This window comes from Ictidomys tridecemlineatus, chromosome 8, assembly GCF_052094955.1.
Source record: "Ictidomys tridecemlineatus isolate mIctTri1 chromosome 8, mIctTri1.hap1, whole genome shotgun sequence".
Taxonomy (NCBI): Eukaryota; Metazoa; Chordata; class Mammalia; order Rodentia; family Sciuridae; genus Ictidomys; species Ictidomys tridecemlineatus.
The window spans coordinates 2,032,705-2,058,615 of record NC_135484.1 but is presented as its reverse complement, the minus strand read 5'-3'; the positions used below and the strand labels follow the sequence as shown (position 1 = coordinate 2,058,615).

Below are 25,911 nucleotides of genomic sequence, written 5' to 3'. Positions count from 1 at the left end.
AGCCCAAGTCTGTCTAGTTCCGAAGCCTGTGCGCAGAGCTCCTGGGTCTGTGGCCTCGTTTGTGCCTGCCGCACAGACAGCACGGCTCCTCACCCACCTGAGCACCTGCTGCCCACCTGCTCCGTCCTCTCTCTGGGCCTCCTGTGCCGAGTGATTTGGCCTGAGCTGTGCGGGGATCTCCCAGCCAGCCAGCCACAGGTCCCTGGGGCACAACAGGCTCATCAAATCCAAACACATTTATTCCTCAGGCACTCACACTAGGAAACAGTGACAGAGAGCACTCTTCCGGGGAAGGGGACTCATCGAGATGCTGAGCCCACGCACGACTTCCTCACCTGGGCGCTGGAAGGCCTCTTCCCAGCCTGTCCCCGCTCAGCCTGCCGAGCTCGGGCCCCAAACCCCAGGCCCTGCAGTGTCTCTGCCACGTGCTTCTGTCCGGGGGACACACAGAGGATCACCAGGAGCTTCGCATCACCCCCTTAAATAAAAGGAACCAGATGTGAGCTGAGTAGGAGTCATGACAAATGGCATCCATATGTCCCAAAGCACTGGACGGGGTCCAGCTGCCTACACAAAGTCCACAGGCACTTGGAGCAGAGTGCGGTCCCCACAGAGGTGGCAGGTACAGGCCCTGAGGCTGCACCCAGTGCCCTCACCCCACTCAGCAGAGCTGCAGCTCCCAAGCTTGGGGCCCATGGAGCAGGTGGCCCTGCTGCTGCTGAGTCCAGCGTGGTGGAGGGAGAGGTGCGAGGCCTTCCCCAAGAGCCCTGAGCCCAGCTGGGTGGCGAGGGGTGCACCTCTGAAGGCGCACAGCGGCCAGCCCTACCCAAGACTGTGGAGAGCACAAGTGCAGTTGCCACCAAATGCCAGGGACGTTGGAGAGGGACCTCCCAAAAGCCCAGCAGACTTGGGTGGGCCCAAGGACAATCTGGGCCAGGGACAGCTCCCCCAGGTGGAGCTCACAGTGTTCTCTATTCTGGGTTCATCCGAGGGGGACGAACCGATGGTGTCCTGGAGCAGGTGGGTAAGCTTGCTGTTCCGATAAGGCACGTGGCCACGGCGCTCCGACAGGGCACCCAGGACATCTGCCAGGGCTGCGAGGCTCCGGTTGATGAACGAGGTCTCCCTTAGTGCCAGGCCAGTCACCCCAGATGCACCTGCAAAGCACAGAAGCCCCCTCAGCCACCCTGCGCTTCAGCAAGGCCCAGGAGTAAGGAGGCTCCTGGGCGGAGGGCCTCTCGGCAGCTCCTGTTTCCCAGGAGTCCTTCCAGTGGACTCCGCCATTGCGCCACCAGAGCTGCTCCTGGCAACTGAGGAGGAAGAACGTGACCTCTGACTGCCCTGGGGGGACCTCCGATGGCCAGATGTGACAGGGCTTCCAGTCACCTGAGCAGAGATGCCAGGCTCAGAGCTTCCTGGTGGCCGGTCACAGCCTGGCTGTGGGCACCCCCAGGTGCGGGCTTCTTCCCGCTGCCTGTCTACCCAGCTGGCCGCCAGCTCCTGCTCACCTGCACACTCACTGCCGGCCAGGTCCACCAGCTGCAGCTTGGCCCGCGCTTGCCTCGCAGAACCCGAGTGGTCCACAGGAAGGGGCTGGAGAGGCGGAGCCTGGGGAGAGGTGCTCCACCCCTTCCCTGCCCCAGCGAGACCCTGCAGGGGGGCTGGATGGTGCTGCTGGCCTGGAAGGGAGGACAGAGGACAGATGGGCAGGGAGTCAGTGCAGAGGCCTCTCGCAGCTCCACCCTCCAAGCCTCACCCACCAGCGAGAAGCTGGTTCTGCCTCTCTCTTCCTCTTAGAAACAAACTGGGCCAAGGGACAGTCGGTGGTTCTGTAGGGGACTATAACAAGAAAAGGAAGCGGGTAGCATGCTTCACATTGGGAAGTCGAACGAACGCCCAGTCCATCCCAAGAAAACTAAATAATGCTTCCTAGAAGTCCGGGTGACGATGGTGACTGGAACCCCGGGAAACCCACGCCCTCCTGGAAATGCATCCATCAGCTTCACAGAGGCCCGAGGAAGTGCTGTTTCCATGGGTATGAAGTCTCGCCCTGCGAAAAGCCCGAGGAAGTGCTGTTCCCTTGGGCGTGAAGTCTCGCCCTGCCAAGTTCCTGAACACACTCCAGAGACCCTCGAGAGCTTATGCTCATCGCACAACACAGGAAACAGAGACTTTCGTAGGAGAGCCCAGAACCCCTGCTCAGAGGCACCTCTGCGTCTGTGTCTTGTGGAGCACTCACAGGATCAGCAGAGCTCCCTACATATCAGGTGCCTGGCGCTACCTGGGCCCTACCTGAGCCCAGTCCTGTGGAGGGCAGTAGCTGTGCTGGCTGGTGGAGTGGCTCCAGGAGGGAGTATGCTGCCCCCCGATCTCCCTTGTCCGGGGACCACAGTGTGGAGTGTCATTGTGACAAGACGCACCACATATGTCTACACTGGCCTTCCAGGCAAGGAGGAAATGAGCTGGGCAGGTCAGCAGGGCTTCCCTGGGGCTGCGTGGGGGGCGGGGCCAGAGCGGGCTCTGCAGGACACACCTTCTGCACCGTGGACTTCCACACCCCACGCGGGGCCTAGCCTAGCCTTGCCTCCTGGCGCCCTGCTGTGCACCTGTGCACAGGCACGTGTGGGCCTCTGTGGCTGGAGTCCAGGAGCTCTGCTCTGGACGCCATGGGCCTCTGTGGCATGACACGGCCTTCTGACACGCCGGGCGTTGTTCTCTCTCCCACTGGGCCCCCAGGTGCCACATGCCCGGTTGCCCATGTCCCTAGCAGATGCTTCCTCCCGCCACCTCCCTCTCTCTCCCCAGCCTGGGTCCTAGGGCCTCCTGTGTTCAGGTCCCAGATCCCAGGTCCTTGGAGGGTGTGGCTGCAATTCCTGCTCCAGAACCCGCGGTGACGCTGGGATTTTTCCTCTTGGTGGATTTCTATTGCTTGAACTGACCCAGCGCCAATTGCAGCTCACCAGTGCTGTCTGAGGGGGACACCACGGTCAGAGTCACCGTCACCACCAGGTGGGATCTGGAAGAAGCCATGTGCACCAAGGTGGGGTGCCTCGCTCTGAGCTGCAGACCTCCGTGGACAAGTGCCACCAGCTCTGCGGCGCTGGCGATGGCCCTGGCGGGGGAGAAGTGTTAGGGCGCACCCAAGGGCAGGTAGCAAACATCACCAGGCTGGCCCCAGGTCAACACAGCGTGCCACTGCTAACAGACACCGCTCCCAGACATGGGTATGGCAATTCCAGAGGAGTCTGCAGCTGATTTAGGCAAAACAGAACATAAGCAATTAAAAATGACCAGTGGTTTCACCAAATCCAAGGTCGGTAACCCCCAGTTCCCATCTTCCTCCGTCCATTTCGCCCTCACAGACCCACGTTTTTAGAATATTCTATCAAATTAAATTCAGGCGATAAGAGCCCTCGTCAGCGGATGGGGGCTGCTGCTCAGGGGAGGGCTGCATTTTGATCACAGCCCGTCAGCCAACAGCTGAGAGTCTGGGTCACTTCTGCAAACATGTCACCACCAAATGCCTGGCACCTCAGGCTTCTGGAAACAGGACCAGCCGGCCCCACACATTGCACAGCCTTCTCTGGCTGAGTCTGAGTCCCTGGCTGGGCAGCCCCGCCGTGACCTCAGGCGGGAATTCCTCCTGTCCCTCCCTAGTGGTGGGTCAGCTGCTGACCCACACGGGGCTTTCACAGGAGTAACCTGAGAACCCAGGCCATGTGAGGCGTCCACATTCACAAGACGCTGCGTCACTGCGCTCTATAAAATGCTGATGTTCTAGTGAGGAAGTTCACTGTCCTCGACTGACCGTGGGCAGTGAGGTCACTTCGTCCACTTTTCCTCTCCTTCAAAGTGGGGTTGAGGAGGATGGAAGACAAGCACAGGTGGACAGGGGAGTACAGAAGGATGGGGGCTGCGACTTCACCCCAACATGCCCACGAGCCCCTGCACTCCGGCCTGTGCCCCAGGTCTGAGTCTTAAGCAGCCCAGGGCCTCAGAGTGTCGGGGCCCAGGGAGCCGGCCCCACACATTGCTGGCTTGCACAACCTACTTTCTTTAGACTAAATAAAGCCAAGGGAAAAATGTTGCTAGTGGCTTATGAGGTGGGAATGTTGCAAAAGTCATCTATAGACGCCCAACAATGTCCGCCTGGGGATCCTGAGGAGAACCAGGCCCCGCCCTGAGCTCCCAGATTCAAGGAGGCTCGGCTCCCTGGTCATGTCTCCTTTAAGAGATGAGCCCAGGCCCATTTCACTCCTGAGATGGCCTACGCTCCGTCCCTCCGGTGAGCGCCCCTTGCCTTCCTAAAGGAATCTCTGCCATGCCTCTTCCCGACAGGTCCCCAAATTCTTTTTCTGCAACCTGTGTCAAGAGCCAAGGAAAGCTGAGTTGAGGTCCCTGTCTCCCTCCTGGGCCCCCTTTGGTGACAAGACGACACCCACCCCGTGGGCTCTGATGAAGACTTTTAAAGACACATTTCTTCATATATTTTAGAAGCCTTTCTTCTATTTCTTTCTCTTGTGCTGAGGACTGAACCCAGGGCCCTACATGCACAGGCTGCCATTCCACCACCCGGCTCCACCCCTTCTTCATTTCAACAGCTTTATTAACATATTATCAACATACAGAAATCATTGAACACCTTGATGTTTTGACAGACTTACACATCGTGACACAGTCACAGCATTCCAGCTAATTAACACATCTGTCCCCCCTGCACAGTTCCCAGTGAAAAAGGTCACTTTGGGCTGGCCGTGTACCTCAGTGGTAGAGCACTTGCCTGGCACACATAAGGCCCTGGGCTTGCTTGATCCCCAGCACCATGAGAGAGAAGGAAGGAAGGAAGGGAGGAAGGGGGGAAGGAAGGGAGGGAGGAAGGAAGGGAGAGAGGGAGAAAGGGAGGAAGGAAGGAAGGAAGGGAGGAAGGGGGGAAGGAAGGAAGGAAGGAGAAAGGAAGGAAGGGAGGGAGGAAGGAAGGAGGAAGGGAAGGAAGAAAAGAAGGGAAGGAGGAAGGAAGGAGGGAGGGAAGGAAGGAAGGAAGGGAGGAAGGAAGGAAGGAAGGAGAAAGGAAGGAAGGAGGGAGGGAGGAAGGAAGGAGGAAGGGAAGGAAGAAAAGAAGGGAAGGAGGAAGGAAGGAGGGAGGGAAGGAAGGAAGGAAGGAAGGGAGGAAGGGGGGAAGGAAGGAAGGGAGGAAGGGGGAAGGAAGGAAGGGAGGAAGGGGGGAAGGAGGAAGGAAGGGAGGGAGGGAGGGAGGAAGGAAGGGAGGAAGGGAGAAAGAGGAGGAAGGAAGGAAGGAAGGGAGGAAGAGAGGGAGGAAGGAAGGAGGGAGGGAGGAAGAGCGGGAGGAAGGAAGGAGGGAGGGAGGGAGGGAGGAAGAAAGGAGAGAGGGAGGGAGGGAGGAAGAAAAGGAGGGAGGGACGAAGGAAGGGAGGGAGAGAGGGAGAAAGGGAGGAAAGAAGGGAGGGAGGGAGGAAGGAAGGAAAGAAGGGAGGAAGGAAGGGAGGGAGGAAGGAGGGAAAGGAAGGAGGGAAGGAAGGGAGAGAGGAAGGAGGGAAGGAAGAAAGGAAGGAAGGAGAAAGGAAGGAAGGAGGGAGGGAGGAAGGAAGGAGGAAGGGAAGGAAGAAAAGAAGGGAAGGAGGAAGGAAGGAGGGAGGGAAGGAAGGAAGGAAGGAAGGAAGGAGGGAAGAAAAGAAGGGAAGGAGGAAGGAAGGAGGGAGGGAGGGAAGGAAGGAAGGAAGGGAGGCAGGGAGGTAGGTAGGGAAAGAGGAAGGAAAGATGGAGAGAGGGAGGGAAGAAAAGAAAGGAGGGAGGAAGGAAGGAGGGAAGGTAGGCAGAAAGGAAGGTAGGGAGAAAGGAAGGGAGGGAGGGAGGAGGGAAAGAAGGAAGGGAGGAAAGAAGGAAGGGAATAAGGAGGGAAGGAAGGAAGGGAGGGATGAAGGAAGGAGGGAGGGAAGGGAGGATGGAAGGAAGGAAGAAAGGAAGGAAGGAAGGGAGAAAGGAAGGAAGGAAGGAAGGTGGGAAGGAAGGGAGGAAGGAAGGGACAGAAGGGAGGGAAGGAATGAAGAAAGGAAGGAAGGAAGGAGGAAGGAGGGAATAAAAGAAAGGAAGGAGGAAGGAAGGAAGGAGGGAGGGGAGGAAGGAAGGAAGGAGGGAGGGAAGGAAGGGAAGGAAGGGAGGCAGGGAGGTAGGGAGGGTGGGAAGGAAGGAAGGAAGGAAGGAAGGAAGGGAGGGAGGGAGGGAGGGAGGAAAGAAGGAAGGAAGGAAAGAAGGAAGGAAGGAAGGAAGGAAGGAAGGAAGGAAGGAAGGAAGGAAGGAAGGAAGGAAGGAAGGAAGGAAGGAAGAAAAATTCTTAAACTAAAAATTGGGTGACATGCACTGAACACTGAAGCCCATGTGGCCCGTCCCGCTGACCACCAGCCGGATCCTCCTGCACAGCTGGCTCTGCTTGGGCCATGGCCAATCGGCACCTGGGAGGCAACTGCCCCTCGGGGGCCAGGGGGACCTCTGTCCTGAACTCACGTGCAGGTCAGACCGGGGACCTCTGTGCATCCTTCCTGGGTCGTCACGACCTCACGCTTGATCCCAGCCACTGCTCCAGAACCCTCTTTGGCCAGGAGATCAAAAATGTCGTTATTGTAAATCTCCACTATGGACACCTCAGCCGTGGGGCTTCTCGGTGGACTTTCTGAAATGAGCCTGGGGAAGCACACACGGGGTTAACCAACAGAGGACAGCCCGGCCCCATGGCAGATGGCCGCAGCCACAGACACTCAGCAGGCATCCTGCAGCAGGGTGCAGGGCAGGTCTCACAGCACCATCTAACCTGGAGGGAGAACCGCGCCTGGGGCCAAAGTGACTTCATGGGAGTCTTGCTTAAATCAGCTGCTGCACAGTCCTACCCACAGGCCCTGCGGCCCAGGTGGAGAAGAAGGAAGGACTCACAACCAGGAGCAGAGACCCGGCAGCCAGCTCACCCTGGGGCACGAGCCTGGGGCGAGCTGCAGACCACAGGGCTCCTCTGTCTGAACCCCCTGCTTCAGGGGGGCTGGGTCAGCGGCATGGAGGCCAATCCACTCATGAGGCCCCCCAATGTCCCCTGGCCTCCTGCACACCCACTCAGCTCTCAAACACCACCACGAGTCTCACTATGCTTCAGCTGTTAAAGTGTGATGTGCTGACCACTGGAGAACTAGAACTAAGGGGGATGCACACCTAGAGGGGAGCCCACCCTCCCACATCCCCCCTCATCCTGCTCTGCCCTCTGACAAAACTAACCCCCTGACCTGCCCCAGGCCAAAGGACAAATGAGGCTGCTTCATGGTCCAGATTCCCGCCTCCCTGACACAGCACAGTTGGGTCAGCGGATCCCCATCCTGCATTGCTCTCGCCCAGGAGGACGGGCCCAGGAGAGGGCATTGACGTGTGCTTGAGGCAAGTCCTGTGAGATTTTCCCGTCCGAGCTTTGCTAGAAGGAGTTGTTAGTCCAGATCTAGAGACAGTTGTGGGTAAAACAAGCAATCGATGTCTTCTCGTGGCAAACAACAGACCTACGCAACAGAGCAAAGGTGGAAGAGGAGGCCAGGGTCCAGACACCGGCGTGCTCACACTGGAGTCTGTGGGGACCATGCCAGGAACAGGGTCTGGGAGATGCCAGAGGAGCTCACTGAGCCGGCAGCTGGGTGGACATGGCCTCTGCAGACATGGCCTTTCCTGAGGGACCATGTGTCTCAGGGTCATGGGCCCCGAAGCAGACGCTTCTCATCCACAGAATTCCCCAGAGTTCATTTAAAAAGCTCATCAAGTCTGGAATCTCTGGATTCCAGAAGTGGTCGGAAACTGCATCTTCTCTTTTAGCCTTTAAGCAGCAAAGTTTCTCGGGCAAGATATGGGGTCGTCACGGAGAGCATGTCCTGTGGTCAGCCCGGGCGACACCAGCCCAGGCTCCTGGGTTACATGGGCAGGCCCTGCAGAGACCCCTTTCCCTCCTGCGTGCCCTCGGCCGCTCTGTGTCCTGTCCAGTGGTCCTGCACACGTCCTCCTGCTGCGACCTTTCCACTCCAGGCTTCTGAGGGCTGAACAGCCATCACACACACCTCACGTTCTCCATGCCTTTGGTGGTGTTGAGGAAAGCATCCTGCATCCGGTGAATGAGGGTGAGCAGAGACCCAGGCCAGGAGGCGGTGTCAACAGCCAGCTCAGAAGGAAGCGGGGAGATGCCGGAGCAGAGTCCCCGAATCTCATTTCAAACGGCAGCAATGGCTCTCTGGTAAGCGCAGTCTGGCAGGACCCTGTCTTAGGGTAAAGGGTCCTCAGTCACTCCCTGATACGCGGGCCCCGTGTTGTGGTTTTGTCTTTTGGCGGGAGGACAGAGCACATGTTAACTCCAGCACACCCATGCTGCCCCCCACCAGTGCGGGCAGCTGAATTCAGGTCACTCGTGTGAATTTCCTGGGACCCCAAATAAAACACAGACACACATTTCACCTTTAAATCAAGCTCCAGGACGGCTCCTCCGCGGTCGACCTCAAGCTCCCCAAGTGGGAGAGCGAGGAAAGTCACGAGAGGCTGGCGGGAGAGAGCGAGCGCGCACGTTTGGAAGTGGGCTTTTATTGGGGGGACCCTCCTTCTTAGAAAGTTCCATCAAAAAAGACCAGGAGGGGCAGGGTTACAAGGACAGGTGAGAGGAATTCGACCCCTGGGGCTGCAGGGCGGCTCGCCTATGTCTGAGGACACATTCTGCTGCTTCCAGGATCCGGGCAATATCCAGGTAACTACGCAAGTGACCCACAGAGCCCCTTGCATCACGGGAAGGAGACCGCCCCCCAGACTCGCCCCCACGTCTGGCTGAACAATGTCTAGAGCTCGTCTGAGGTGACCAGCTGAGGTCTCAGCTCCGAGAGATCACCTCGTCAGCTTACACTTGGACTGAGATCACACGGTGCCTGTCCTTCTGAGTCAGGCTTAGTTCTCCTGGTACAGCCATCTCCAGGTCCATCTTCTTGTACTCGACAGGATCGCCCTTCTGTGGCCAACTCGTGCTCCATGGGGCACAAGCCCCGCCCCTTCTCTGTCCACCCTCATGATGGACTCAGGCTGCTCCTGTCTTGGCTCCTGTGAATAGAGCTGCGGTGACCCAGGGAGAGCCGTGTCCCTCAGCACCCTGACCCCTCTCCTCTGGACGTGCACCTGGCAGTGGGATTGCTGGGTCATGTGCTAGTTCTACTGTTGGGTTTCAGGGAATCTCCGTGTGGTTTTCCACGCTGGCTGTGCTGACGTACACTCCCACAACAGTGCAAGGGCCCCTTTCCTCCACCTCCTCGTCAGCGGTCACCTTCAGTCTTCTTGGCAATGGCCATTCTCACTGGAGCCCAGTGAGGGCTCACGGTGGTTCTGACTCGCGTTTCCCGGACTGGTGGTGTGGAGCATTGGTAGGCCTGTTGGCCATTTGCATGAACTGGCTGGTCAGGCCTGTTGCCCATCTCTAGTCAATTCTCTAAGGATTTGAGCCCTCCACGCTGAAGCCAGATTTAAAGTTAGGTAGTCAGTGTAGTTAGGTAAATCGGGTCTAATATCGAGTGAAATCTAAAATGGAGGCCATGCTGGGAACGACTCAGGGAAAACAGGACAACTCATGGAATGTCAGTGAAGTCCCGAAAAGGCCCTAGGCCAAAGTCCACCTCAAAGAAGTGTTAATGAACAGCCCCCAACAGATTTGGAGATGGCCCATCCCAGAGAAGTGATAAGCCCATCCCAAAAGTCCTTCCTGCCCTTTTGGCCCACCCCTCGGGCCTTCCCACCTACATTCTAAACCTATAAAAAGGGGAGACAACCGCACTTCCACGGATTCCACCTTCTGGGTCCCCTTCTTCCTCCGGGAGAAGTCTTTTCTTCTGTCCTTTAATAAATTTCTAACCTCTAGTCTGACCCTGCCTCGGCGTGCGTCTTTGGTGTTATTCTTCAACATCGGGGAGCAAGGACTCGTCACCGGTCAACAGCGGTAACAACGCCGTCTGCTCCGGTGGTCCAGATGGCTTGGTGCTCTGGGTACAGATGCCGAGAGGCTGCCTGCGCAGGTCCTTCACAGTGAAGGGGGAGCGGGAGGGCTGAGGCAGGCAGAGGGCAGACGCCCCCCCGGAAATCCCTCTGCAGGCCTTCTCAGCCCTCAGCCTCCAAAGGAAGTGAGGAGCCTCACGCTCCAGCCAGCAGCTGGCCGTGCCTGGGGGCTCAGACCCGCACTCCCCTCACCCTGGAGGTTCTGATCTGCTTCTCACCTGGATGGGCACTGTCCACCTCATCTCTGAGCTCTTCTGCAACCCACAGCGGAGCAGTGTCTGCAGACACCGAGACTCCTCCAAAGCTGGACCCCAAGAACTGAGCTCAGCGTCGGTGAGGCAGCTCTTGGTGTGTGTCTGTGGTGGGGCTGATGCTATTCCCAGGGCCCTGTTCTGCTCAGCCGTGGCCGAGGAGATGGGGAAGGATGGACGCATGTGCCCGGGGGGATCCCTGAGGGCACAGGCATAGCTTCCCTCCCCTCACACACAGGCACATGCTGGGAAGTCCTGATCTCCAGGACCTGTCACTGCAGCACAACATTATGCAAAGGGCATGTGTCCCAGGACATGGTGGCCAATGACAGAAAATATGGAAGGACTTTGCAGCATGTATCCAGAAGTACTTAGTCCAAGTGAATTGGTAGACACGTGAGTTTGACAGATATTTAAGGAATACCAGTTTGAAGACACTAAAGCACCCGGCTTGGTGGGGTTGCTACATCATGGTTCATCCCTGGTTTTAGGACACAAAAGGACAACATAAGGAGGTAGAGACAAAAGTCAAGTCTCAGGGTGGGGGCACAGAGGTCGCTGGCCATGCTGTCTGTCCCCACGGGGCAGGGCCCGGGCTGGCTGGGTGGGCAGCCATGGTGCGTGCAGAGCAGCGTGAGAACCAGAGGGGAGGGCGGAGGCCAAGAAGGGAGGCCAAGCCCGCCATGGGCCCTGCCGACCTGGGCGGCTGGGGACCTTATGGTTTCTTCCTAGGACTGATTTAGGTGGGACATCCTGACCGTGGCCACAGGTCTCCTGTGGGGACCCGTTAATGGAACAGGAGACCCTCCATCAGGAGGAGTTTGCTCCCTGGGGGGAAAGGAGCCCAGGGATCTTGGTCAAGCGCTCTGTCCTCAGGAGACCTTCGTGAGCTGACCCTGGGCCTGCTCTCCATCCCTCCCGCCCCGTCTCTTCCCACACAGCACGAGGCTCTGTGCTCAGTCCCCACCATCCAGGTACCTGAAGAGCTCCTCCGCGGCTCTGGGGATAATTCCCCAGTCAGCGTGAGCCCCCGACGGCAGCCCGGGCTCGTCCTCAGCATGCGGCCCCAGCATGGTGTAGCTCTTCCCGCTCCCAGTCTGCCCATAGGCCATGATGCACACGTTGAACCTGAAAGGCAAAGCCCGCTCAGGCAGCAGCACACGCCCGGCCGGCCACTGGCCAGCGAGAAGGCGCCCTCACTGAAGGTGAAATTTCAACACACTTCATTTCGTGTCCCCCTGTGACTCCACTTCTTGTAAGTCAGGTTTTCATTCAGCCGTGACTAGTGCCACCACGGCCACCGTGTGGCTATTCTGCACACAGCCCGCATCTCGCCCCGCCTGCTTCGCATCCGACGTCTCTCAAGGGTCATGTCCTCCGTCAGCTCGCAGGTCACCAGGGCCTACCCACAGTGGGTCCCTCCCGAATTCCCACAATGTCTCATTGGCTTTCACCACGGTATTAGAGTGGCCCGGGGCAAGTGCATCTTCATGTTTCATGAAATGCCATAGAAGTTTGCATGTTTTCTTACCATGTTCTGAGAACATTTTGTTGGTTTTAGTTAGTCAGCAGCACAGTGGCCACCGTTGTACACCGATGGTTTCAGAACACAAAAGGACAACACAAGGAATCGTGGGCTTTCCTTTTCCCAGTGAACCTACCAGTGCCCAGGCCCTCCCCACCACCTGCCCTGGGGTTACTGGACCACAGTTTGTTCAACAGAAGGCAAGGATTCCTGATGGACCCCTGAATTTCCCTCCAGTCCTGTAGGCCAAAACATCCATGAGAAGGTTGGGAACATCTACCTAACGTTTTAAATTAGTTTATTACATGAAATGATATCCTCAGCCATAGGTGGTCTTGCCTGAAAGGTGCTGGCCAGATGCATGTTGCAGGGTCCTCCACCCTGACTGCCCGGCAGGACACCCAGCATTCCCAGGCCCATACTCCCCTCACCCTGGAGGTTCTGGTCTGGCTTCTCCTTTTGGATGGGCACTGTCCACCTCATCTCTGAGTCAAGTGAGTGCTTTCCCTGGACAAAGGTTTGGGCAACTGGTTGGTGGTCATCTGAACACTCAGTGCCCAGAGCAGTGACGAGCCCAGAGGCCCAGACTGAGGGAGCTGTCGCATCCCCAGAGACCTTGGGGCCACAGGGACCAGCTCAGGGCCTGCAAGCTGTCGCCCTGCACTTCAGGACTGAGGAGGCTCGAGGCGCGGTGACCACGGTGACGGGAGCCGCCACACCTGACTCTCATCTGCCGGGCCCACCTCCCTTGCCCTTGACCCAGCAGAGCTCCCCCACCGGGAGGGGGAGCTGGGCCCGCAGCACAGGGGCTGGGACAGCGCGGCGCGCTCCGGTTACCAGGGGAAGGCAAGTGCAGCCGACTGCAGCCACGGACTCTTCACTTCTGAAAAGATGCCTGCTGACCGGAGCAGCCTGGCCATCTCCAGGGCAGATGGACAAAAGCCAGCTAGGCAGAAGCTGCCCAGCGATGAGCGGGGATCAACGGGTGCCGGGGTGGTGAGGTGGACAAGGGCCAGCCCCGCTCCACAGATCACAGGCCTCGGGCAGCCAGGGCACCAATGGCGAGACAGCAACCCTGCAATTAGCTTCTATTTGTGGAGGTTGGTCACGCGGCCTCCTCTCTGGGCAGACATAGGGGCGTCTCCTCCAGCGAGTTGGATGTGGACCTCTGGGCAAGCTGTGGCCTGAGGATCCTCAGTTCAATATTCCAACCTGGTTTAACTGATGGCTAAAGAAGTGCTCTGTACTCCTAAGACCCCTGCCTTTAAAGTCGGTAGTTGTGTTTCCTTAGACAGAGCCCCCGACATGATGGAATGTTACAGCAGACTTGTAAAACGTCTGAAATGTAAAGAATCCCAGAGGGTGAAGGCAGCCGCTAGGAGGCCCGAGTCCACCCACAGCCACCCAAGCCCTGCTCAGGCCCGTAGCTCTGCACAGCAGTGCCCTCCTTCTCCAGGGGTGGAGGCATGGCGCAGTGCAGGACGCAGAGCCAGCACTGGCCACGGGCTGCCCCCGCCAGGCCTCTGATTTCTGTATGGGAAAGAGGTTTGCTTAGGTTTAAATGCAACTGTGATCACTGGCCTTCGTTTTCACTCACCCGTCCAGGAAGGACGTCAGTAGGGGACACACATCTGCAAACACAGCCTCCTGAGACTCTGCTGGACCGTAGACTCTGTGACAAACAGAGGCTGCGTCGGGGGAGGAAGGCTGCTCCGGCATCCTGCAGGAGCGGGGCCTGCGTGCAGGCCTACATGTGCACCCCAACACACTCGAGACCCCTGCCTGTCCACAAGCTGAGAGGACACAGGAGGTGGACAGGTGGCGCCCTGCCTGGAGCTCAGAAGCATGAGGGTGTGCGCAGGCAGACACCTCAGTGCTGCTGGGCAGCCCGGTCCCCAAGACCCCGGCTGGACGGCGCCTGGTGGACTGTGTGTGCTCTGAGGTCCACTGATTCTCCCTGGAGGCTCTTTCAGGACACCCTGCCCCCACTCACTTGTGTGTTGGTGAGCACCTAGCTGGGGACTTGGAGGAGTCCGTGAATCTCCAACTGTCCCCACAAAGCCAGAGGCCACTGCAGGGTCAGGAAGAGAGTCCTCAGACGTGGCAGTTAGGAGCAGAGGACTAAGCCTGTGCCCGGGGCCCCTCACCGTCCTTTGGTGGTGGTGGCGGAGGAACTTCCCAACCCTACTTGCAGCCCTTCTGTGCCTCCCGGGTCCCCCCTGCCACTCAGGAGCCAGGATCACTCACACCCAGCTGACCAGGAAGGCCTCTGACTCAGGCCCTGTTGTTTGAGAGAGAAAAGAGAGAAAGAGAGAAAGCCCTGGATTTAGCTGGGGGTGGGCACAGGGGTTATCTCTAACCGCATCCCCCAGAGGCGGGACAGGGGCACGTGTCAGTCGACCCCAGGCATGATGTGCATGGTCTATGTGTACTCGGCCAGCACTTACCTTTCAAAATTATACGTCTTATTGATCTCAGGGTGGCCAGGACGATGGCATTTCACCAGAATCGTTTCCTAATAGAAACAGAATAGAGCCATCAGACCCAGCCAGGGCTTCACTAATCAAACGGGAGCCGGGGTGGAGGACACCGCTGGGCCAGGGCCAGCTGTGGCCTGTTTGGTCAACACAGTTTCCTGGACCACCCGGAGCCCTTTGCTGACGAACGCGGCAGGCTGCGAGGTGCAGGATGGCTCCAGTGGTCAACAGAGAGGACACTTGGCCTCGAAGACGGCAGCCTGCAATGCCCGGCCCTTAGAAAAAGGCTTGCCTGCCCCCACCCAGAGAAGGCAGTCACGTGGGGAGTATGCGATGGCCTGGGCCAGTGGCCTGAGCACCCTGGGCACTTGCAGTTTCCCACAGGGGATGAAGCCCCCGAGGCTGGAGAGCCGCTTTCCAGCCACTTCCTCTGGGCCTTCTGAGCCGTCTCCCTCAGGGACCTCCCAGGGGAGGGGAGCCCAGGCCACCCTTCAAGAAGAGGGGCTCCAGCTTCGGCTGCTGCTGGACAGAACGTGCATGGGCCCCAGTTCCCAAACAAACTGAAACTTCATGGAGAGTCAGCGGCTTGGGAAGGCCAAACAGCAACAGCACAGATCTGAAGGGCCAGGCGTTGGCTGTCCACAAGTCCCTGTATTTGGAGGAAGCAGATGGGCGCTCCCCACCCCCTGGCCAGCACACGGTGCGTGCACAGGAAGCACATAGGAATTTCTGTGAGATGACAAATACATGCCACCACGTGCCCTGTTCCGGGTAGAGCCACAGGCTGGGGGCCCCACAGCTGTCAGTGCGAGCAGCGCTCCTCTTCGCTGCCCACTGCTGAAAGCCCCTAATGGCAGCGGCTAGAGCCCAACGCTGCACACCTGGCCAGGTGGGGCTCCTGGTGCTGCACTCTGAGGCTGCCGCACAGGCGGCCCTTCACCGTCTGCAGTCACAGGGGAATGCCACCTGAGTCCCAGCATGCATCTGGGTACGGCAGGCGAGGGAGACATGACTAAATGTTGGCCTCTGCACATATCCTGTGGGGACGAGGCTTGGCTTTCCTGACAACAGCCTGGCCCGGCCCTTCCCACCTGCAGCGCCTGCCCCGTCAAAGCGCGAAGGCCCTGCCCATGCCCAGCCTGTCCTTCACACCACTGCCTAGGAATATTCCCAGATGCCAACTGAAGAGGGGCAGTGAGGTCCCTGAAGCCCAAGAAGCAGTCACGGGAGGGACAGAGCCAGGTCTGGCAGAGGGTCACCCAGGCCTTACTTCAAGTCCCTGTAAGCTGTGGTAGACCAGGAGGTCATCTGGGCCAGGATGAGAAGATCAGGAGTGCAGGGGGGGAGCCTGTCCATGGGAGGGCAGCTCAGCAAGGCCCTGGGGAGCACTAGCTGTGCCCCCGTCATGACCCCAAGACAGGGCTCTCTGCTCTTCTCACCCCCTAAACTCCCTAATAAAAGGCAGGAGCAAAGCTCAGATATCAACCAGGACCAGTGCACCCACAGCCCACGTGGACCAGTAGCCTGGCTGCCACACCCCAGCGTGGCCAGCCTCGGCCCCGCTCCCCCAGCCGGCACCCCTGTCACTTGACTCCTGCACCAGGAGTGACCCCCACGCCATGTAGGCATCAACAGGAAGTAATGTCCCAGCTTCCGCTGTAAGAAAAGCCCTGACACTCAAGGGGTTCTCCCAGGAGCACAGAGGGCCCCGGCACCAGCTAGAGACCAAGCGCCCTCGGGCTCCCGGGACCTCCGACTGCAGTGCCATCAGCGAGGAGAACACCTAGACCATCCCCAGGAGCGGGGAGTGGCTGCCCCAGCCCAGCTCAGGGCTCTTTTCTGCCTGTCCCCACAGAAGCTCCCCCTTCACAACACTGCATGTCTCTTGGACTCACCAATAGGACTCGGTTTAAAAACAGCCTCCAGCCCCGGGTGGGGGCTGCCTGTGGCCCGAAGCCCGTCACTCGCAGGCTCGACCTCTGGATTCTTGCCATTCCTGAGGCTTCTAGAGGCGGGAGGATGGAATCCAGCGTCCTGCAGCGAGGACAGGGCTCCAGCCAAACCGCACCAGCCCTGCACGGTCTGTTTCTTATTCCTACCTAGCTTCCTAGCTAGCTTTCAAACCTGTAGGGCTTAAAACTGCTCCCAAATTCCAGATCTCACATTTTATAGAAATAAGCCTGAGGCCAGGAGGACAAAGGCAGACCCCATGCAGACTGGACAGCCAGGTGCTCCGCCGTGCCCCCCCCCCCCCCCGAGGCGCACTCACAGACGAGGCTACCGGCCTCCTCGGGTAGCAGAGGGGAGCCCCGCCCTCCTGGGGGCCAGGTCTCGGTCAGCGGGTGGGGCCATGGCCTCTGCTTGACGGGCTCATACCACCTCTGCCTTAGGCCTCTGTTCTCGTGTCTCTGTGTTGAGTCTTTATTTCACAGAAGGTTTGAAGACAAGGTCACAGAACTTAAGAGTAAGAAGAAAGGCCGCAGCGCTCATGGACGAGCCCACAGGCACGAAGGCGTGGCCTGAGGGACACCTGGGCAGGCGCCAGGGACGCGGTGCACCTGAGGTCCCAGGCTGAGGCTCCGGGTCTTCAGACACGTGCAGCAGAGGGTGGGATGGTGGCACCAGGGACCCGGAGAGAGGACGGCAGAGGGCACCGGTGGCAAAGCCCCATTCAGCCAGCAGGACACTCTGGAGATGAGGTGACGGCCACGCGCGCCCGACGCCACAGAAGCGCGCCAGGGTGGCAAAGGTGGCAGCTGTCAGGTTGCCTCGTTACACACAGCTGGCCATCCCAAACCAGGGCTAAGATCCTTCGTGCCCAAGGCCCAGCGAGGAGAGAGCATGAAACACGGTGGACAGGAGCACCAGGCACAGCTCAGGCCCTCTGTGCCCTGGCCCCTTGGCAGTCATCGCCTTCCTTCAGGGAGGAAGCGGGACAGGGCACAGGCCCGGCGGTAGCTGTCTGCCGGCCAGCTTGCCCGCCCAGCGACAGATGAGGACACTGGCCTGTTCCCGCTCCATGCCCCTGACTCGAGCAGGTTTGGTGGCTGGTCAGCCACGGGGCTGGTGCTCACTGTGCTCTGGAGCTGGGGACAGTGCAGGAGTGGGGGTCCCCTCTGTGGGTGTGAGGGGCTTGCAGAGGTGGCTGTGGCCAGGGGCGCAGTCCTGCAGAGCTGAGGGCTATAGGCAGGGAGATGGAAACACATGGACCGTAAGGAAGGGCCAGCTGGCCTCAGAGCCCCTCACAGCCAAGGCCACACTGCTACCAGGTCTCACTACATGATCTGTGGGAGTTTTCTATCCCATGATGGGTGCAGAACCTCCGGGGATCCCCAGGCACTGGACCAACCGCTCTGTGCTCCTGTGATGGGTACAGAAACTCCTGGGATCCCCAGGCACTGCACCAACTGCTCTGTGCTCCCGTGATGGGTGCAGAACCTCCTGGAATCCCCAGGCACTGGACCAACTGCTCTGTGCTCCTGTGATGGGTGCAGAACCTCCTGGAATCCCCAGGCACTGCACCAACTGCTCTGTGCTCCTGTGATGGGTGCAGAAACTCCTGGGATCCCCAGGCACTGGACCAACTGCTCTGTGCTCCCGTGATAGGTGCAGAACCTCCTGGGATCCCCAGGCACTGGACCAACTGCTCTGTGCTCCCGTGATGGGTGCAGAACCTCCTGGGATCCCCAGGCACTGGACCACTCTGTGTTCCCATGATGGGTGCAGAACCTCCTGGGATCCCCAGGCACTGGACCGCTCTGTGCTCCCATGAGCTCAACCCTCCATGAGTCTGCAGCAGGGGACAAGCCTCTCGTCCACGGCACGGATGCTGGGTGACTGGGAACACTTTCGGTTGCCCAGTTCCACATGTCTGATTTATTCAACCTCATCTGAGTCCTTCCCTAGGGCCACCATCCCCCTGCACCCCGGGTTGAATCCCAAGCCTCCCTGCCCCAGGCCAGGAACACGACACCTCTTCCCAAATCTACCATCTGCTCTGTCATGTGGCTTGGACGGTGGGGCAAGGAGCACAGGCCTAGCACCTGACACCAAGTGCCAAATGATACTTCCTACATTTTTCATGGGCACTTAGGAACAGAGTTGGTTTAGGGTCGTGTGGAAGGTGCCTACCAACCCCCCACAATGTGGTTTTAGGTGCATATGGTACACGATGCCCCTCTCCCAGTTACCTGAGCCTACGCACACCGCTTTGCCCACATCCAGAGGTGGTCCGGCAGCCTTGCAATCGTAGGATTCATTAGGTCTATAAGTCTATGACTTAAGTATCCATCAAATAAGAAAATATGAGGAACTGCCACTAGAAAAGGCACACACTCCAGAGGCACTCTGCAGAAGGGGGTGGCTCCTAAGACAGCCTGTGCTCAGGCAGCCACATGCTGGCCCTGACGAGGAGCCGCGGGAGGAGCCGCACGCCGTTGCGGGAGGAGCGCTCCTGAGACAGAGGTGGTGAGCAGGGTCTCACCCGTGCATCGGGGGCCAGCACACGGAGACTGGCTGACAGGAGAGGAGGCTGAGCACAGGGGACCGGCTGGGTGCAGCTGACCCTTCCGTCCTGCGTCTCCTGAAACAGAAACCCAAGCCCCTCTCTGACCACAGTCTGTAAAAGTCACGTTTGTTCTTAAAACAATTTTCAGTTCCTCACAAGTGATTCCTATTTGAAAACTAAATCTTGATCCTAAAGAAGCCCCTTTTAGACCCACTTCATGGTTGAAAAGAAGACCCCTCAGGAGCCACATCCAGTGACAGTCAGGGCTGTGACTCCCTGGTCCTGCCTGGCACGGGTGATGTCAAGTGCCTGCCGTGAGCGAGGGGACGTGGCCTCCCTCTCCGGAGACAGACCCTGCCAGCCGGCGTGGTGGACAGTCCTGTGACCCGCAGGCTGGTGTGCAGACACTGGGGGTGCGGGCAGCGAGGTTGCCAAGGAAAGGCACCATGGCAGGGGTTCAGAGAAGCCCCTGTGGAAGGGGTGAGGGCCTGGGACGTGGCCATCGGCTCGCGGGCAGAGCAGAGCCTTCAGGATGGAGTGAGAGCCCTGCAGGTCCTGCCCGAGGCGCCGCGGAATTCCACGAGCACACACTGAAGAGGCTCCGGCCAGGAGTGGGTGTGACCACGATGTGACCAGGTTGCATTGAAAGGACACGGCTGCTGGGCAGGTGAGCAGGCCGGCCAGGAAGCCAGGAGCAGTCGGGCAGGGGAGAGGGTGGCCTGGCAGGAAAGAAACCGTGGGAGCGCTCACCGCAGAATTCACAGGAGATCAGATGTGGCCGTCAGGGCCTGGAGTCTCCATGTGATGAGCTGGGAAAACAAGGACAGTGGATCCACAGAGACCATGAGGAGCTCCGCTTTGGACGTCTTCAGGTTGGGAAGCGCACATACTAAGATGGGAGGCCAGTGGCTGCAGGATGCGTGGTCTGAAGCTCAGAGGGGTCTGGAGAAGGAGGACGGAGGAGGCAGGCGGCTGTGCCCCTGCTTCTGCACAAGCCCAGGAACTGACTAGGGGAGTCTGAGGTCAGGAGCAGAGTTAGAGAAGATGCAGTGGTCCATGGAGGACTCAGGGTCTTGGGCCATGAGAGATGGTCCTCAGATGCGTCACTCCGCTGACCCGTCGAGCCCCTCTGCAGAATGCGATTCACACCATGGCAGATGTGGCCAGGTCAGGTGACCCACAGGCCCCACCAGCTACATTCGGAAATTGGAGTCGGTGTCAGGCAGTAACAGGGATCCCAGGCAGCAGTCTGCAGGAGCTTGACACAAAGCCCGAACTCTGCTCTCCCATGTCTGATCATCAACAAGGAGATGAACGTTAAATAAAAACTGCAAGTGAATAACCAGCAAGGCAGTCGCCAAGCAGGAGGCAGGGCCCAGATTTTCCGGCTGACACTGATGGTGTTTTTAGGGCGAATCCAGACCTACCGCAGGCTGAGTGCTGGCTGCACATCCACCCAGCCCGGACCTCCAGATCCCTGGAGAGCCGCACAGCCTGGGAGCCTGCAGGTCACACAGTGACAGGCAGTCCTTCAGCGGGCAGGCCAGGGCCCTGCTAGTGATTCTTAAACTTGACCCCACGCCCCCGACAAAAGAAATGCCATCTTGTTAGATTGGGTAAGACGTGAAAGGACAGGCGTCCCAGGGAGAAGGTGCGGTGGGACTTGGCGGGGCCTGGAGAGGTGGGCCACTGCCTGCCGGGCCTCTGGCGCACGAGGATCTTCTCACCAGAAATTGAAGGCTAACCAGAATGTCCACAGGCAGAAGGCCCCTCAGGCTGGGCTGCAGGGACAGGGTTGGCTGGGGAGGCAGGGGAGGGAAGGCCAGGGCCAGGGTCCCTCTCACCCAAGTCCAGGAGTGAAGGGATGATGGCTCAGAGGCAACCAGGGACCTCCAGGGACGGGGAGGCCACCTTCACGGGCTTTGGAAGTGTCTACTCCAGAGACAAGTGAACTTTTTGATGCAGCTGTGACAATGATCTTGGCCTCTTTGTGAAAAACCATCCCATCAGCCATTGACTACCACAGAGGACTGCTAAGCCCAGGATGCTAACACGGTGAGACACGCAGACGAAGCAGAAGTGATGAGACTTTAGAAATGCTCCAACATGGCCATTCTAACCCACATGACTGAGATTCCAGGGGACAGTCAGCGCTACCCACATTAATTACAGCATCTCACTTGTTTCCTGGATGCATTCTTTGGTAGTCATAATAAGCTAGAGTGAAGCCTAAGCTCAACACGAAAATGCAATTGTCCTGCCTCAAAACCCTTAGCACGAGGGCACTCTTCTTGTAAGGACATTCTGGCACAATCTACCTCCCTTTTCTCAGCATGTTTTAAATTCAGAACCAGACAACATATTGTTTCATCTGTAAAGACCACAGTCCATATCTTAACCAATAAGGGCTTTTTAAAGCATAACTAGCATGCTAGTGGTCAGACCTTGTAAAATCAATGTCACCTGAGAGGTGGCTGCATCAGTCTATTTTATGTTGCTATAAAAACATGACTGAGGCTGAGCAATGTATAAGGAAAAGAGCTTGATTTGGCTCACAGTTTTGGGGGCTAGGAGCCCAAGATCAGCTGGCCCCTCAGTTTGACCTCAGGGAGGACTTCTGGCTACTCACAACACGGCAGATGGCATCTCAGTGGGGGTGCATGTGGCAGGGGAAAAGAGGAGCGGCAAGATGGGAAGTGAGGGGGTCCAGGGCCCAGGCTGGCTCTTTGTGAAAACCACTCTTGTTTCACAGGCCCTAACCAGGGTCCCTCCAATGGGGTCTATGACTTTGAGCAAGCCCTTCCTCCTCCCAGTAGGCCACACTGGGACCAAGTGTCCAGCATGTGAACTCTGGGAACATCCTAAGCCGTATGCAAACCACAGCAGGGCGGACAGCTGCCCCCAAACGCTTGACTTTGGCACCAGGGCTCTTTTTATTTTTAATATTTTTTTTAGTTGTAGATGGACACAATACCTTTCTCTTCTTTGTTTTATTTTTATGTGGTGCTGGGGATTGAACCCAGTGCCTCACACAAGGTAGGCAGGCGCTCTACCACGGAGCCACACCCTGGCCCTGGCACCAGGGCTCTTTTCCTTTGAAGGCACTTGAAGGCAGGCAGAGGAGAGCGTCTGAGCCACTCTCGCCCCAGGCAGGAGATGAAATCCCCCCAGCAGCCCCTGCTGGGAGGAGAGGAGCGCTCTCCAGAGAGGGCGCCCAGGCGGGAGAGACCACTCGCAGGCTGCGAACGGGCCTGGTCCCTGCGCCCCGTGTGCCTTCCTGCCCTTCCTTTGGCTCAGCCTGGTACGAAAGCACCAGACTTCACCATGCCTGGTCTCCACTTCCCAACAAGGGCCCCCATGTCACGTGGACCTCTTGCAGTGACCCTGAAGCTTCTCTCCGCACAGCTGTCTCCTGCAGAGGGAACACTCAGGCAGCCCAGACGGCAGGGACAGGCGTCCTGCCTGGGATGCACTGGCACAGGGGCATTTCCCAGGCCCCCCCGTTCCTCCAGTGAGCCTGCTCCAGAGGGCGCCACTCGGCCCAGGGGTGCACCGTGCAGCTTCAGTGTCCTGTTGACTTGTTGGGGACGCCCGACTCTCATCCGGTGAAGTGCCTACGTTCTGGAGTGTTTCCTCCCCTTTACCATGACGGAGGGGGACCTGTCCAGAGGCAGCTTTGGCTACAGCCAAAGCCCTGGGTGGCAGCCCTGTCGACTTCACCCCCGTCACGAGGTCACCGTGTCTGCAGGGAGCTCTGAGAGCTCAGAGGTGCAGGGCGTCCCTCCAACTGTGCAGACCCTGCCGCCCCCGGGGCCACCGCAGCCACTGAATCCTGTGACCCAGGCACCACTCCAGGGGCTTCAGAGCCGCCCTCAGCATCGGCTCTGCACTGTGAGCCCACGTCTGTGAAGAGTGTTTCTTACCACCGCTCACTGCCCTGAACCACCTCTCTCACACCCAGGGCGGCGTAAACGCTTGGCTCTTTTTTCCCACACTTTTTAGAATAATGAATTGATCATCTACCACCCTACAGAAGTAATAAAGTTTTTTTAGAAAATATTTATGAACTCAGAATTTTTAACTATGATTCTGTACTTCCATCTGCTCAGCCATTTTCTTGAGTTCCTCGTTTCCCACCGTGCCAAATGGTTCTGTGTTCTGGGGACATGGCCACAGCCTTGGGTACTTCCCCTGTGGCCAGCAAAGGTGGCCCCGGCTCACCCTGTCCCCTCCCAGCCCCATGAGGTCGCCTGAGGAGCACAGTGCTTGGAGAGCAGAACGTGCATCTTCTCAGAGCTACTACCAGGCATTTCTGGGGAAGAACTGAGACGCATGAGGGTTTCAAGGAGAGACAGAATCAGGTCTGTTTCCGATTAACACTACAAAGTTCATGTTTGACTTCACTGCTTTTAGTTTTGTACGTGTGTCTCTTTTCTGAATGCTCTACTTTTTTGAACCTACCCACCTGCCACATGCTCGGTTTGCAACAGACTGGGCTTTGAGGCTGCAAACGCAAAGCACTGGGGGACCTCAGCCAGGAGCCACCCACACAGGAGCAAGAGCACCTGCTCCCCCAGAAAAGAGGCAAAGCCACCCTGGCTGACCAAGAAAGCCACTGGCTCGCTCCCAACAGCAGAGTCTGCAGGAAGCTGCCCTCCCAGGAGGACACCTTGGGGGCCAGAGTCCCTGAGGACGTGGGGACACACTGGGGACTACTCACATCATCCAGTGCATGGGCCACTTCTCGCGAGATGGAGCTGTAGAGACAAACGACACTTAAAATGCACATGCAGCATGATTTCTTTCTGAATTCGCAGTGTCCTCTGCTCTCTCCATGGCTCTTCCCCACCCCGGACTCCCTGGACTCTGGCTTCATTCTTGCTCCTCTCGGGTGTTCCCTGACCTCTCCTGTGTCCACGTGTCCCTCTTTCCACACACACGTCTCTTGTCCTCTCTGGCCTCTTCTTCTACCCTATACTCTTCGCTTTTCTTTTCTTCTGTTCCAACATGATTCAGAACAGGGGCCACCACGGGCCCTGCTCTGCTGGGGACACCCTGCATCTGAGCTGCCACATCACACTTTCAGGGTAGCAAGTGCGACCGAGGAACTCAGTTTCTGATCTCTTCAATTTGCATTTGCTAATCTCATCGGTGACTGGTGATGGGCCGCCCAGAACAGATGACAAAGCAACAGAAAGTTGCATTTGGTACCTTGAGGTCAGAACCATCTGGAAGCCAGGTCCAAGAGCTGTCACCTGTTAGGGTCACCACTACACTGTTTTCCCTGTTTTCAGTCCTTTGACAAACTACAAATGCTCCCCGTCCACAGGTACACTTGTGCTTCCTGGGGCCTTCCTGAAGTCCAGTGCTCAGTCATCCAAGGTGGACACAGGAGACCAGGCAGGTCCTTAGAGGGGAATACAATGTGGACAGAAGAGGGGGACCTGAGACCAGGAAGGCCATACCAGCCAGACTAGGGGGCAGGAAGCAGATGACAAGTGCAGAGGAGGTGGAGAGGCAGGGGAGGCTGGGGAGTGGGGGTCCGGAGGTCTCAGCCACTCTGAAGCTCTGTCCCCAGGTCTAGTTGCCTGGCGAGGAGCACCACCCTGAGGGACACCTCCACTCGGACACCCGCAGCACCTGTGGGGCCAGGGCTGGGGAGCCGGGCTGTGGAGACTCAACACCCCCACGTGGCCAACACGGCCACACACAGCCCCACACGGCCGAAGACGATGCCCCGAGTGTAGGGTCACCTGCTATGTGAAGCCGAGCTGTTCCACTCACTATCGAAGGGCAGCAAGGGACGGATCCGACAGTGAACTCGGATGCTTCCTTTCAGCTCCTGCAACAATAATGTCCACTGTGGACCCGGCTGTGAGCCACAGGGGGACAGGAGCCACCCCCTCGAGGCATGCACTGGGGAATTTCTCAGGTGATCCACGGAGTCACTGCACTAGTCCTGACTTCTGGAGAAGACCTGCAGGACAGCGCGTGGTCAGGGTTGGCCCTGGCTTTTCTGACTCAAACCTAACCCATCCATTCCCTTGGCAGACCACCCCGCCCTTGGCAGACCACCAGCCCTTGGCAGAAGAACCCACAAGAGGCCTTTCAGTGCATCCCAGGTGAAGTGCATTGGGCATTTTAGGGGAAACTGAGACATTTGGCTCTTCTGCTCATCATCCTGGCCCTCCAGAGGCTTTGCCTGGATAACGTCATGGCGAGGTTGGTCAGGGTGGACGAGGAATGTGGGCCCCAGTTCGGGCAAGGGGTAGGGGCAGCCCACAGCTGCCCATGGGGAGCGAGTGACCAGAGCTGAGTGCAGGTGGAGCTGGGAGACTGTCTGCCCCCTGCCTGACGCCTCTCCCCACTGCCTTTGTGGCTGTGGGCCCCTTGCACACCTGTCAGCCAGGCTCTGCCTTCTCCACCAGTCCTCCCTGCTCATGGCTGAGTCCCAGCACCATCCTGAATGGCTAAAGTCTACCCAGTTGGGTTTCCTCTCTCTCTGGGTGAGGTGTCCAGAACGAGAGGCACGGGTCAGGTGTGGTGGGTCACTGCCAGGGCAGAGCAGGACTGAGGACCACCCTGACCCACATGCTTTCTGTTGACTTGGCAGCTCTGATCCTGGCACTGACAGCAAGCGAGGACTCTCAGTCAGGCCACCAGTGGTTGGTAAGCAAGTGTCTTGTACCCAAAGAACTCCGGACCTGACTCGAAGGCAGCATCGTCTTCTCCCAGCCCCTTGGAATCATGGAAATCGGAAAGCAACAGAGCCCTTAGAAATGCACACGTGCAGATGCCTGTAAGGGCGCCGAGCCCCGGCCCTGTGGGGAGAAGCGCTTGGGAAGGGGCTGTCCCCGGAGCAGCGGCAGAGGCAGCCTTTGATGGGGGGCCGTGACAGAGAGCAGTGAGAGCCAGTGAGACCAGCAAGTCACTCCACCTGCAGAGTCCAGGGCCTGGCCACCCTCGCACTGGTGCAGGCCGGGGCAGAGGAGCGGGGCGAGGGACCAGGCAGGCCCACGGCAGAGCCCCGCACTGGCTCTTCTCTGGGACCAGGGACAACAGGTGTCTGTCTACTGGAATCTGGCCTTGGCTCAGCAG

At 58.4% G+C, this 25,911-nt stretch overlaps 1 protein-coding gene and 1 long non-coding RNA gene across 5 annotated transcripts; one reads left to right on the top strand and one right to left on the bottom strand.

Moving 5' to 3' along the window:
- Positions 1-221: 221 nt before the first annotated feature.
- On the bottom strand, positions 222-24,524 carry Kif25 (kinesin family member 25). Of its 4 annotated transcripts, XM_078018716.1 has the most exons (10): positions 24,025-24,524; positions 23,534-23,570; positions 14,277-14,344; positions 13,427-13,501; positions 11,283-11,432; positions 6,520-6,696; positions 2,961-3,112; positions 1,509-1,679; positions 1,002-1,157; positions 222-478 (listed from the first exon to the last, which is right to left on the bottom strand). In XM_078018716.1, the coding sequence occupies exons 1-10, from the start codon at positions 24,039-24,041 to the stop codon at positions 300-302; spliced, it is 1,182 nt and encodes a 393-aa protein (XP_077874842.1). In that variant the 5' UTR covers positions 24,042-24,524; the 3' UTR covers positions 222-299. The 4 variants fall into 4 exon arrangements, with proteins under 4 accessions (XP_077874842.1, XP_040139527.2, XP_040139526.2 ...); XM_040283593.2 differs by lacking the exon at positions 24,025-24,524 and having other exon boundaries at positions 964-1,157; positions 23,534-23,863; XM_040283592.2 differs by lacking the exon at positions 24,025-24,524 and having other exon boundaries at positions 23,534-23,858.
- LOC144365949 (uncharacterized) lies at positions 6,670-9,924 on the top strand. Its single transcript, XR_013424677.1, has 2 exons — positions 6,670-8,266; positions 8,750-9,924. It is a non-coding gene; the product is annotated as an uncharacterized LOC144365949 (long non-coding RNA).
- Positions 24,525-25,911: the final 1,387 nt, after the last annotated feature.